General features: G+C 46.1%; 2 protein-coding genes across 2 annotated transcripts; both read left to right on the top strand.

Annotated features, from left to right (window-relative positions):
* Positions 1–2,333, top strand: LOC123056175 (pentatricopeptide repeat-containing protein At4g14050, mitochondrial-like). Its single transcript, XM_044479877.1, has one exon. The coding sequence runs from the start codon at positions 118–120 to the stop codon at positions 1,948–1,950; it is 1,833 nt and encodes a 610-aa protein (XP_044335812.1). The 5' UTR covers positions 1–117; the 3' UTR covers positions 1,951–2,333.
* A 190-nt stretch (positions 2,334–2,523) lies between these two features.
* On the top strand, positions 2,524–5,276 carry LOC123056186 (uncharacterized). The gene is made up of 2 exons (XM_044479886.1): positions 2,524–3,794; positions 3,898–5,276. The coding sequence occupies exon 2, from the start codon at positions 4,036–4,038 to the stop codon at positions 4,615–4,617; it is 582 nt and encodes a 193-aa protein (XP_044335821.1). The 5' UTR covers positions 2,524–3,794; positions 3,898–4,035; the 3' UTR covers positions 4,618–5,276.
* Positions 5,277–11,711: the final 6,435 nt, after the last annotated feature.

Genomic DNA, 11,711 nt, shown 5'->3' with positions numbered 1-11,711 from the left:
TCTAACTACTCCCTACCTTCCTAAGCCCATGTAGGCGGGAGTGGCACGCGACGCCGTTTAGGCCGAACTGAATAGCATAGGAACAAATGAGATACAGCCTTTCATCAAAGCTTACGCATGCTCTCCCCCGCCGCCGCCGTTGTAGCCGCCGTCCGCGCTGCGGGGGGGTCACCGACGGCCGTACGCCGCGCCCACGCGCGTCTCCTCAAGGATGGCCTGGCGCTGCACCCTCCCGCGCCGTCCCTTCTCGTCTCCGCCTACGCCAAGTGCCGCCTCCTCCCCGACGCCCGCAGGGTGTTCGACGAAAGCCCGCGCCGGGACCTCCACCTCTACTCGTCACTCCTCGCCGCCGTCTCCAACTCCGACGCTCCTTACCTCGTGCTCCCGATCATACGTCGCATGCTCTCTGCTGACGCCCTCCAGCCGGACCACTTCGTCCTGGCCTCCATCGCTAGCGCCTCCGCCAGGTTGCGAAGCCTCAGTCTTGGTAAGCAGCTCCATGGACACTTCGTTGCTTCCCCGTATAGCGGAGATGATGTCGTCAAGTCTTCTCTGATCGATATGTACTGTAAATGTGGCTTTCCGGATGATGCCAGGAAGGTGTTTGATGGTATGAGTCCCAAGAACAGCGTCGTGTGGACTGCGCTTGTTTCTGGGTACGCGTCGAACGGCTATACTGACGAGGCACTGGAGCTCTTCCGGAGCATGCCTGGACGCGGCCTCTTTGCATGGACTGCACTCGTATCAGGATTTGTAAGAGCTGGCGAGAGTGTTAGCGCATTGGAGCTGTTTCTTGAGATGAGGCGGGATGCCGTTACTATTGATGACGCATTTGTGTTGTCATCTGTAACTGGTGGGGCTGCAGACCTGGCTGCGCTTGTTCTGGGTAGGCAGTTGCATGGTTTGTCCATGAGGCTTGGGTTCTTGTCCAGCATGATGGTTGGGAATGCATTGGTTGACATGTACTCCAAATGTAGCGACATACACTCCGCTAGAGAAGTATTTGAAGAGATTACAGTGCGTGACATCATCTCGTGGACGACAATGATTGTTGGAGAGGCCCAGCATGGTCGAGCAGGGGAGGCTTTTGGTCTTTATGACCGGATGATTCTTGCAGGAGTGAAGCCCAATGAGGTGACATTTGTTGGGTTGATCTATGCATGTAGCCACGCTGGTCTTGTTCAGAAAGGTCGGCAACTGTTTGACTCAGTGAAGCGGGAGTATGACATCAACCCTGGATTACAACTCTATACATGCTACCTAGATCTTCTTAGTCGTTCGGGCCATTTATCAGAAGCTGAAGAACTCATCACTACGATGCCATATGAGCCTGATGAAGCTGCTTGGGGGGCCCTCTTGAGCGCATGCAAGAAACACAACAATGCTGAAATGTGTGTCAGGGTTGCTGATAATCTGTTAGAGCTGGGACCAAAATATCCTTCAACATGTGTCTTGTTATCTAATGTCTATGCAGTGAATGGCAAATGGGGGTCTGTGAGCACGGTGAGAAAGCTCATGGCTAATATGAAGATAAATAAAGAGCCTGGGTATAGCTGGGTTGAAGTTGGAAGAGAATCTCGTCTGTTTCATGCTGGGGAAGTTCCGGTTGATATGAGAGAAGAAATTCTAGTTTTTCTCGAGGAATTAGTCTCGGAGATGCGCCGGAGGGGCTATGTCCCTGATACCAGTTCTGTGATGCATGATCTGGAGGAGCATGAAAAGGAGCACCATCTGTTCTTGCATAGTGAGAGGCTGGCTGTTGCTTTTGGAATCCTCAAGTCTCTTCCGGGGTCGGTGATCCGGGTGGTGAAGAACCTCCGTGTCTGTGGGGACTGCCATGTAGTGATGAAGTTAATTAGTGAAATTTTCCAGAGGAAGATTATTGTGAGAGACGCTACTCGTTTCCACCATTTTGAAGGTGGGAAGTGCTCTTGTGGTGAATTCTGGTAGCAGAACTGATCTGCTGATGTTCAGTTGTGCCTCTAGTCCTCTAGGTATGGTCTAATATCTTAACTTTCCCATGTCTAGAGAGATCGGTACGAAATGGATGACCTTTTTTCTGTATGACTGAATTGATGTTTCAGTCTTAGAGAAGACAAAACCGTATATGGGCCAACCAACAAGCGCGACTAATAGAAACTAGAACTGTCCATTTGTTGTATCCTATTGTTCCTAGCTTTATGTACATCCTGGTAACAGATAGTCCTTTGGAGTAGCCTGGGGAAACTATAGGGTCATGTTGCTACATTTTTTTCCTAAAAAATCTAAACATTTTTGTCAGTGAATTCAAAGGTTATGTTATCGGTGAATTCAAAGGTTATGTTGTCGGTGAATAATGTGTTTTTTTATCCTTCGTACTTTTCTGATCTGCTATTATGCAACCCAGCTCTCCGATACTGTTGATATAATACTACTCGTAGGGCTTGGTGAAAGATTAGACTGAAGTAGCTAAGATTGAGAATTCCAAAGTAGATCTGTTGACTCAGGTACTCCAATTTTTTCTTTTCTTTTTAGAAAAGATAAACCCCGGCGTCTGCATCTTGAGATGAACCCAGCCAAATTTTATTAAGGTTGTAGTATCAAGCTCCAGTTCTGAAGTACAAAAAAACAAGCCACAACCGGCAAAAATAGGAATATATGCCTACACATAGCCTACTATTGAACCGTCACCCAAACCGGTTGTACGTATCCCTTGCTACCATCTTCCATTGGTTGCACTGTGTATTAATCCATTGACACAAAGTTAGACACAATGGATCCGACTAGCTTATAAAAGTTGGAGATGTAGGATTTAAGGTTGTCTTGACCAACAATGGTGCCCTCATCTTGTTCAAGCTGAACAATTTTTCTTCTTTTTATGCTTCCCGTTTGTAATTAAATGGAAAAACTGGGTGTTACTATCACCTTCCCGCATGTCCCTCACTTTGGTACTTTGACTCAGGTACTCCAGTGGGTTGGCTAAACTTGTTTCTTTACTTTATTACATGCCTACATAACAATTTTGATGCCACCCCAGTAGAAGAGTTTTATGTTTGTGGACAACATAGTATACCATTTATTTTCCAACAGCTGTGATTCTGAGATCTTGTGCCGCCAAATGACTACTGAAAACACTTGAACTATTAGAGAATAGAAGGATACCAAAACTTTCAACATGTTTGCGTTGATGATTGCCGGTGCCGAGATTATTAGTGCATCCAGCTCTGTCAGCCAGTTTTATGTGATAATCAGTAAACACAAAGCAGCAAGTTACTGTATTTACTTCAGTACATAATTTTGTGACGAAAAGGAGGGCTGGAGCAAGTCATGAACATCGGGCAGCTTTAATTGCAGATGGGAGGGCAAGAGAAAGGGGGGGAATTCATTACGGTCTCACCTTCCATGAAAAAAGGTAAAACGCTGCTTTTGATAAGGTAAAAAAAGAGTGGAAGAGACGAATTGTCTAGTGGAGGCCCATGTGGTAAACTTTAATTAACCCCATGCACATGGCCACCCTCTTGTTTCACGCAACCCAACCCTGCTTTACTTGTTGCCATCCTATAGAACCATGGATGGACCACGCCTTAAATATTTCTGTCAAGCAGCGCTTAACAACTCTCTGACCATGATGCCAAGCCAACAGTTACCTCTAATGACTTAACCTACAGCTTCACAAGAGGACATGGGGTGTGCACTGCAGCACCGGTAACAGTTCACCAGAAAGTTTCAGTTTTCTAAGCATTAATTAACTGTTGCAGTTACCTTTACGTCCATCAGTTTCAGATTAAATATTTGCGGCATACGCGTTCTACATGGTGAGCCCTACTCCTCCTCCCTCTCTGGCCTCCTTTTCCTCTTTGTGTCAATTCACAAATCCATTTGATAGACAAGCACACAACCTTTGCTTTCCCTGTGCAGGTTTGTTATTGAAAAGGAAGCAGCAGCAATTCCTTGTTCCATGCTGTGCCTCATCATGGCTTCTTTCTTCTTTAGCATCGCTGCATCATTTGGGCCACTAAAGCCCTTCTTGCCCTTGTGATTGTGAGCAAGTTCTTGATGCTTCCCAGATCCCAAATGGCCATACAACTCACGCTTCTACTCATTTCGTGTAGCCTTTACAGTATGTATTCCTCTTCTTCTTTCTCCACGTCCTCCTCTCTTGCATTGCTGGTGCTGGTTATCTCCACCTGCCTCTCCTTGCTCTTCTCAAACCTCAGACAACTGGTGAGAACCAGCAGCCACAAAGCTTCCATGGAGGTGGTTGCTCATCAGGAGAAGAGCACTGTGCCACAAGATGAGGTGTCCGAGGATGCGCTGGAGGATTCGGCTGGAAGCCTGTCGGGGTCTTCAGATTGCCAGGTCAGCGAAGAGGGGACTGATGAAGTCTCGGTGTCTGATGACGACGACGATGAGAGTCTTATTGAGATCTCCCTTGTTGATGGGTACTATGTGGGGCAAGAGGAGCAATGTCTCTGGAAGAAGGAGCAAGACCTCCTCGCCGACTTCCTGCCGGAGTTCGCTCTTGACAGGAGGGACTTCATAGACATCTTGTCGGAGATCAGTGAGGAGGAAAACATGATTGAGATTGACATTGCAAGGGGCTCCATCAAGTGCGCAAACTTCAGCATCAAAGCATGAGCTTTGCAGAGGTTTGGTCTATGAATTGCTCCGGAGCTTTCGTCAGGGCAAGGGAGTAGTAGTAGGTTGTACTACTGGAATACATGTGGTTTATTGCCTTGCCTTTTTTTCACAAAGAGCTCAGTTTTCATTAGTGATTCTTCAGTGGAAGCCTTGCTGCATCTCTTTTCTTGTGCTTTCTGAATGTTACTAGAGAAGGAATAAAGCGCGTGCACATATTTGGCTCGAAGAGATTTAAGGAAATCATATGTGTTTGCTTGGCCCTTCTTTTCATACCTAGTGTTTTAGACTTGAGTAGATGCTAATAGTTATGTCAGGGCTAGCTATATCAATCTCAAGGTGGGGTATACTTAAGTTACTTTATACAGGTTAGTGCACTAATACAGAACTGCATTGCAATTAAAAAACTGAATATGATTTGTAAGCTACTTGATGTGGTTTTAGAAATTAAGCTCAACCTTTTGTCATTCTCAATGAAAAACTGGACATTCATCCAATCAAAGGTAGCGGCATATGGTTCAACAATGTAGAATAATCGGTCTTTTAGTTTGTGCAGCTGGGTGCTTTTAGCGCTGATGTTTGATATGGAAAAAGGTTATGAGATCTTAATGATTTGCACAGTAGCTTCTAGTGCTGTCCATAACAAATGTAGTTTTGGGGATCCCTTGTTTATTGGAAGATACTGATAAGATATAGGAAAACATTTCAGCGTACTACTGTTTTAGAGGTTTAGGGCATGTACAATGGTTGATAAGATAGTCTTATTTTAAGTTTTGCATGTAATTTAGAGACGACAAAGAAAAATGTCTACAATGGATCATCTCTTAGCCTTATCTTCAATAACTAGCAATTCCTAAAAATGTGGTGAGACATATTGTGCTAAGAGATCATCTCTTGTCTTATCTTAAATAAGAGAAGACAAGCCTTCTCTTATGAGTTCTCTCTCCTCCCCCTCATCATTTATCCTACGTGGCACCCCTAAGATAGCACCATTGTACATGCCCTTAGGTAGCTGAACAAAAGATACACAGGAATGCTTGTTTTAACTCCACCTTGGATTCTTTCTCCTTGTTTTAAGTACAAAAATTGAAGATAATGAGTGTGAGCATTTGTAATCTGACATGCTGACACTTGACACATGCACATGCCTCCATTCACTGTTGGAAATAGGCAAAAAAAAGCGGGAAACAGGGAGGTTTACTATTGTAAGATAATGTCTTTACAATCAAAATTGAGCAACTCAGCAACAAACAAAGGGGCCTCTAGGAGCCAAACATTGGCCGTTACACCCCTCCTAGCAGCTTGAGCAGGTTCATGAGCTACTCTGTTGCCTCCCCTGTTCACAAAACTGCACCGAAATTCAGGAAGCTCTGCCACAACATCTCTAATACCTTCCAATTGTGGCTGCCCAATCCATCAATCAGAACTTCACAGTCTGACTCCAGGATTGTTCACAAAACAAACAGATTGTGTAACTGATGCCTCCCCCTTGCCCTGGACTCCATCATTCCTCAAATGCCATGAGCGCCAAAAAAGGACATTTGCTCGGTTATCAACATTTACTGAATTTAAGAGCACCTGGAGCCAAAAGAGGGCCCGAATACCTGAACTCCTCTGTGGGCAATTCCCACGCCTCCCTGATTGCTGCTCAGGAGGGGTGTATTTTTTGTTCAGTTACCTAAACCTCTAAAATAGTAGTGATTCTTCTGTGGAAGCCTTGCTGCATGTCTTTTCTTGTGCTTTCTGAATGTTGCTATAGAAGAAATAAAGTGCATGCACATATTTTGCTCGAAGATATTTAAGGAAATAATATGTGTGTGCATGGCCCTTCTTTACATACCTAGTGTTTTATACTTGAGTAGATGCTAATAATTATGTCAGGGCTAGCTATATCAATCTCAAGGTGGGGTATACTTAAGTTACTTTACAGGTTAGTGCACTAATACAGAACTTCATTGCAATTAAAAAACTGAGTACGGTTTGTAAGCTACTTGATGTGGTTTTAGAAATTAAGCTCAACCTTTTGTCATTCTGAATCAAAAGCTCGGCATTTATCCAATGAAAGGTAGTGGCATATGGTTCAACAATCTAGAATAATCGGTCTTTTAGTTTGTGCAGCTGGGTGCTTTTAGCGGCTGATGTTTGATTTGGAAAAATGCTACGAGATCTTCATGATTTGCACCTCTATTAGTAGCTTCCTGTGTTGTCCATAACAAATGTAGTTTTGAGGATCCTTTGTTTTCTGGAAGATACTGAGAAGATATAGGAGAACATTTGAGTGTACTATTGTAACTGATGTTTAGGTAACTGAACGAAAAATACACAGGAATGCTTATTTTAACTCCCCTTTGGATTCTTTCTCCTTGTTTTAAGTACAAAAATCGAAGATAATGAGTGTGAACATTTGTAATCTGACATGCTGACACTTGGCACTTATAAGTGTGCACATGCCTCCATTCACTGTTGGAAATAGGCAATTTCATGATTAACTAGCGGCTAACGCTCGCCTTTTTTTTGTGAGGGGCGATTTAAAAAAAAATACACATCAAACTTTTTCTCACTTTTAAAAATGATTTTTTTCACTTGTATTCTGGATATTTGGTGCGCTGTTTTGGGGGGTTGTTTGTTTTCCTAGGGTTATTAGGCTCTGTGTGCTCGGGATGTGATTGGCCTTTTAGTTTGGTAGCGAATGAGAGATACAATTGTTAGAGCATCTCCAGCCGTTGCCCCCCCCCCCCCCCGAAGGCGCTAAAAATCGCCCCCTGGGGGCGCACCAGCGATAAACCACGCGCTGGGGGCGTGATGCCCCCCAATCACGGCGCCCACGTTTTTTTGAAAATATAAATTATGGCACAAACACGGCGCAAATTCAACCAAACTTCGGCGAGTTCGTTCATATTTAAAATATTTTACAAAAAGGAAAAAAAGCTACTAGGTTGCTCCTCGCCGTCTCCCTCGCCGCCCACCGCCCTTGCAGATCTACATGCCGAGGAGGCTGTAGAACCGCGTGTAGTCGCCGCCGCCGCCGTCGTCGTCGTCGCCTCCGCCGCGGCCGCCGTCCTTGCTGCAACCCTCCCCCGGTTGGCGTGGCGGGTTGGACGGTCCGGGGGCGTCTTCGTCGTCGTCGCTGTCGAGGATCACGACGTCGTGCTCGTCCTCGCGCCCACGTTTGCGGGCGGCTATCTCCTCCAGGGCCCGGCGCTGCCGGACCATCTCGTCGCAGAGGTAGTCGTCCCGCGCCCACTGCATGGCGTCCTCGTCGGAGATGCCGTGCCGGGCTATCTCCTCGTACTCCGCGGGGAGGCCGGGCTTCGGCTTGGGTGCGACGAGGACGTGGCGGCTAGAGGCGGGGGTGGAGTCGCCGATGCGGACGCCGGAGCTGCGGGTGCGCCGGCTGACAGGCGTGTCCTGGGGCTCCGGCTTGACGGGGCGGAGGCAGGGGGAGCCGGTCGACCGACCTGATGAGGAGGAGGACGCCCCGGGGTCCATGCACCTCGGCGTCCACAAGCTCCCACGACGGCGAGAGAAGGACGGGGGGGAGGGGTACTCCAGCCTCGGCGTGTTGCCGCCCTCGATGTACTCGAGGACGGCCTCCAGCGTGCGGCCGGGCACGTCCCACCATCGGCGCCGCCCCTCGGAGTTGAGCCTACCAGAGGGAACGACGTCGTTGGTGGCCTCGAGCTGCTCGGCGTGGCGGCGGCGAAAGTATGGCTCCCAGAGCGGGCTGTTGGGGACATAGCGTGGCCCCTCCCTCGCCGCCCGCGGCAGGGAGGCGTGGATACACGCGATCTCCGCGCATCGCGCCGCCCCGGTGGGCGGTGGTGGTACCGGGACCCCGCCGGCGCTGATTCTCCACGCGTCGGGTACCCGCATGTCCGGCGGGACCGGGTACTCGGCCTCGAAGAGGAGCCGAGCTTCGTCCTCGTGAAGGTGGCGGCGGCCGAAGCCGTTCGCCGCCGCACCGTCGCCTGGGAAGCGTTCGACCATTCTTTGAGCTGGAGACGGCGAGAGGAGAGGGAGGAAGGGGGAGAAAGGTGGCGTCAGCGGTGGAGACTCTGTGCGTGACACCGGCGCGCTGAGGGTCGACTTTATGTAGGCGGAGGCGCCGCGCGTACGCGTGGCCGTGATAACCCACAAGTATAGGGGATCGCAATAGCTTTCGAGCGTAGAGTATTCAACCCAAATTTATTGATTCGACACAAGGGGAGCCAAAGAATATTCTCAAGTATTAACAGCTGAGTTGTCAATTCAACCACACTTGGAAACTTAATATCTGCAGCAAAGTGTTTAGTAGCAAAGTAATATGATAGTGATGGTAACGGTAGCAAAAGAGTAATGAAAGCAAAGTAATATTTTTGGTATTTTGTAGTGATTGTAACAATAGCAACGGGAAAGTAAATAAGCGTAAACCAGTATATGGAAAGCTCGTAGGCATTGGATCAATGATGGATAATTATGGCGGATGCGGTTCATCATGTAACAGTCATAACATAGGGTGACACAGAACTAGCTCCAATTCGTCAATGTAATGTAGGCATGTATTCCGAATATAGTCATACATGCTTATGGAAAAGAACTTGCATGGCATCTTTTGTCCTACCCTCCCGTGGCAGCGGGGTCCTAATGGAAACTAAGGGATATTAAGGCCTCCTTTTAATAGAGAACCGGAACAAAGCATTAACACATAGTAAATACATGAACTCCTCAAACTACAGTCATCACCGGTAAGTATCCCGATTATTATCACTTCGGGGTTAACGGATCATAACTCATAATAGGTGACTATAGACTTGCAAGATAGGATCTAGAACTCTCATATATTGATGAAAACATAATAGGTTCAGATCTGAAATCATGGCACTCGGTCCCTAGTGACAAGCATTAAGCATAGCAAAGTCATAGCAACATCAATCTCAGAACATAGTGGATACTAGGGATCAAACCCTAACAAAACTAACTCGATTACATGGTGAATCTCATCCAACCCATCACCGTCCAGCAAGCCTACGATGGAATTACTCACGCACGGCGGTGAGCATCATGAAATTGGTGATGGAGGATGGTTGATGATGACGACGGCGACGAATCCCCCTCTCCGGATCCCCGAACGGACTCCAGATCAGCCCTCCCGAGAGGTTTTAGGGCTTGGCGGCGGCTCCGTATCGTAAAACACGATGATTTCTTCTCTTTTATTTTTTCCTCCCCGAAAGCAGTTATATAGAGTTGGAGTTGGAGTCGGGGGGTCTCCAGGGGGCCCACGAGGTAGGGGGCGTGCCCTAGGGGGGGGGGGCGCCCCCACCCTCTTGAGAAGGGTGTGGGCCCCTTAGTCTTCATCTTTGGCGAGGATTTTTTATTATTTATTGTAAGATATCCCGTGAAGTTTCAGGTCATTCCAAGAACTTTTGTTTTCTGCACATAAAACAACATCATGGCAATTCTGCTGAAAACAGCGTCAGTCCGGGTTAGTTCCATTCAAATCATACAAGTTAGAGTCCAAAACAAGGGCAAAAGTGTTTGGAAAAGTAGATACGTTGGAGACGTATCAACTCCCCAAGCTTAAACCCTTGCTTGTCCTCAAGCAATTCAGTTGACAAACTGAAAAAATAAAGAAAAACTTTTACAAACTCTGTTTGCTCTTATTGTTGTAAATATGTCAAGCTAGCATTCAAGTTTTCAGCAAAGATTATAACTAACCACATTTGCAATAATTCTCAGGTCTCATGATTATTCATATCAATAACATAATCAACTAGCAAGCCATAATAATAAATCTCGGATGACAATATTTTCTCAAAACAATCATAATATGATATAACAAGATGGTATCTCGCTAGCCCTTTCTGAGACCGCAAAACATAAATGCAGAGCACCTTTAAAGATTAAGGACTGACTATACATTATAATTCATGGTAAAAGAGATCCAATCATAGTCACACCCAATATAAATTAACAGTAATGAATGCAAATGACAGCTGCGCTCTCCAGCTAGTTCTTTTTAATAAGAGGGTGATGACTCAACATAAAAATAAATAGATAGGCCCTTCGCAGAGGGAAGCAGGGATTTGTAGAGGTGCCAGAGCTCGGTTTTAAAACAGAGGTGAATAATATTTTGAGCGGTATACTTTCATTGTCAACATAACAACCAAGAGATGGCGATATCTTCCATGCTACACACATTATAGGCGGTTCCCAAACAGAATGGTAAAGTTTATACTCCCCCTCCACCAACAAACATCAATCCATGGCTTGCTCGAAACAACGAGTGCCTCCGACATACATCAGGTCCCAGGGGGGGTTTTGTTTGCAATTATTTCGATTTAGTTTGCGTAAAGCATGGGACTGGGCATCCCGGTGACCAGCCCTTTATCTCGTGAATGAGGAGCGGAGTCCACTCCTTTTGAGAATAACCCGCCTAACATGGAAGATACAGACAACCCTAGTTGATACATTAGCTATTCGAGCATACAAAACAGGATGATTATTTGAAGATTTAGAGTTTGGCACATACAAATTTACTTGGAACGGCAGGTACATACCGCATATAGGAAGGTATAGTGGACTCATATGGAATAACTTTGGGGTTTAAGGAGTTTGGATGCACAAGCAGTATTTCCGCTTAGTACAGGTGAAGGCTAGCAAAAGACTGGGAAGCGACCAACTAGAGAGCGACAACAGCCATGTACATGCATTAAAATTAATAAACATTGGATGCAAGCATGAGTAGGATATAATCCACCATGAACATAAATATCGTGAAGGCTATGTTGATTTGTTTCAACTACATGCGTGAACATGTGCCAAGTCAAGTCACTTAAATCATTCAGAGGAGGATACCACCCTATCATACCACATCATAACCATTTTAATAGCATGTTGGCACGCAAGGTAAATCATTATAAATCATAGCTAATCAAGCATGGCACAAGCAACTATGATCTCTAATTGTCATTGCAAACATGTTTCTTCATAACAAGCTGAATCAAGAACGATGAACTCATCATATTTAAAAACAAAAGAGGTCGAGTTCATACCAACTTTTCTCATCTCAGTCAGTCCATCATATATCATCATAATTGTCTTTCACTTGCACGACC

This window comes from Triticum aestivum, chromosome 1A (genome assembly GCF_018294505.1).
Source record: "Triticum aestivum cultivar Chinese Spring chromosome 1A, IWGSC CS RefSeq v2.1, whole genome shotgun sequence".
Lineage (NCBI taxonomy): Eukaryota > Viridiplantae > Streptophyta > Magnoliopsida > Poales > Poaceae > Triticum > Triticum aestivum.
Note: the sequence above shows the minus strand (reverse complement) of the source record. Positions and strands in the feature narration are given on the sequence as shown.

Excerpts from the sequence above, each read along its gene's own strand:
- LOC123056175 (XM_044479877.1), top strand. The coding sequence starts at position 118 with ATGCTCTCCCCCGCCGCCGCCGTTGTAGCCGCCGTCCGCGCTGCGGGG.
- LOC123056186 (XM_044479886.1), top strand. The coding sequence starts at position 4,036 with ATGCTTCCCAGATCCCAAATGGCCATACAACTCACGCTTCTACTCATT.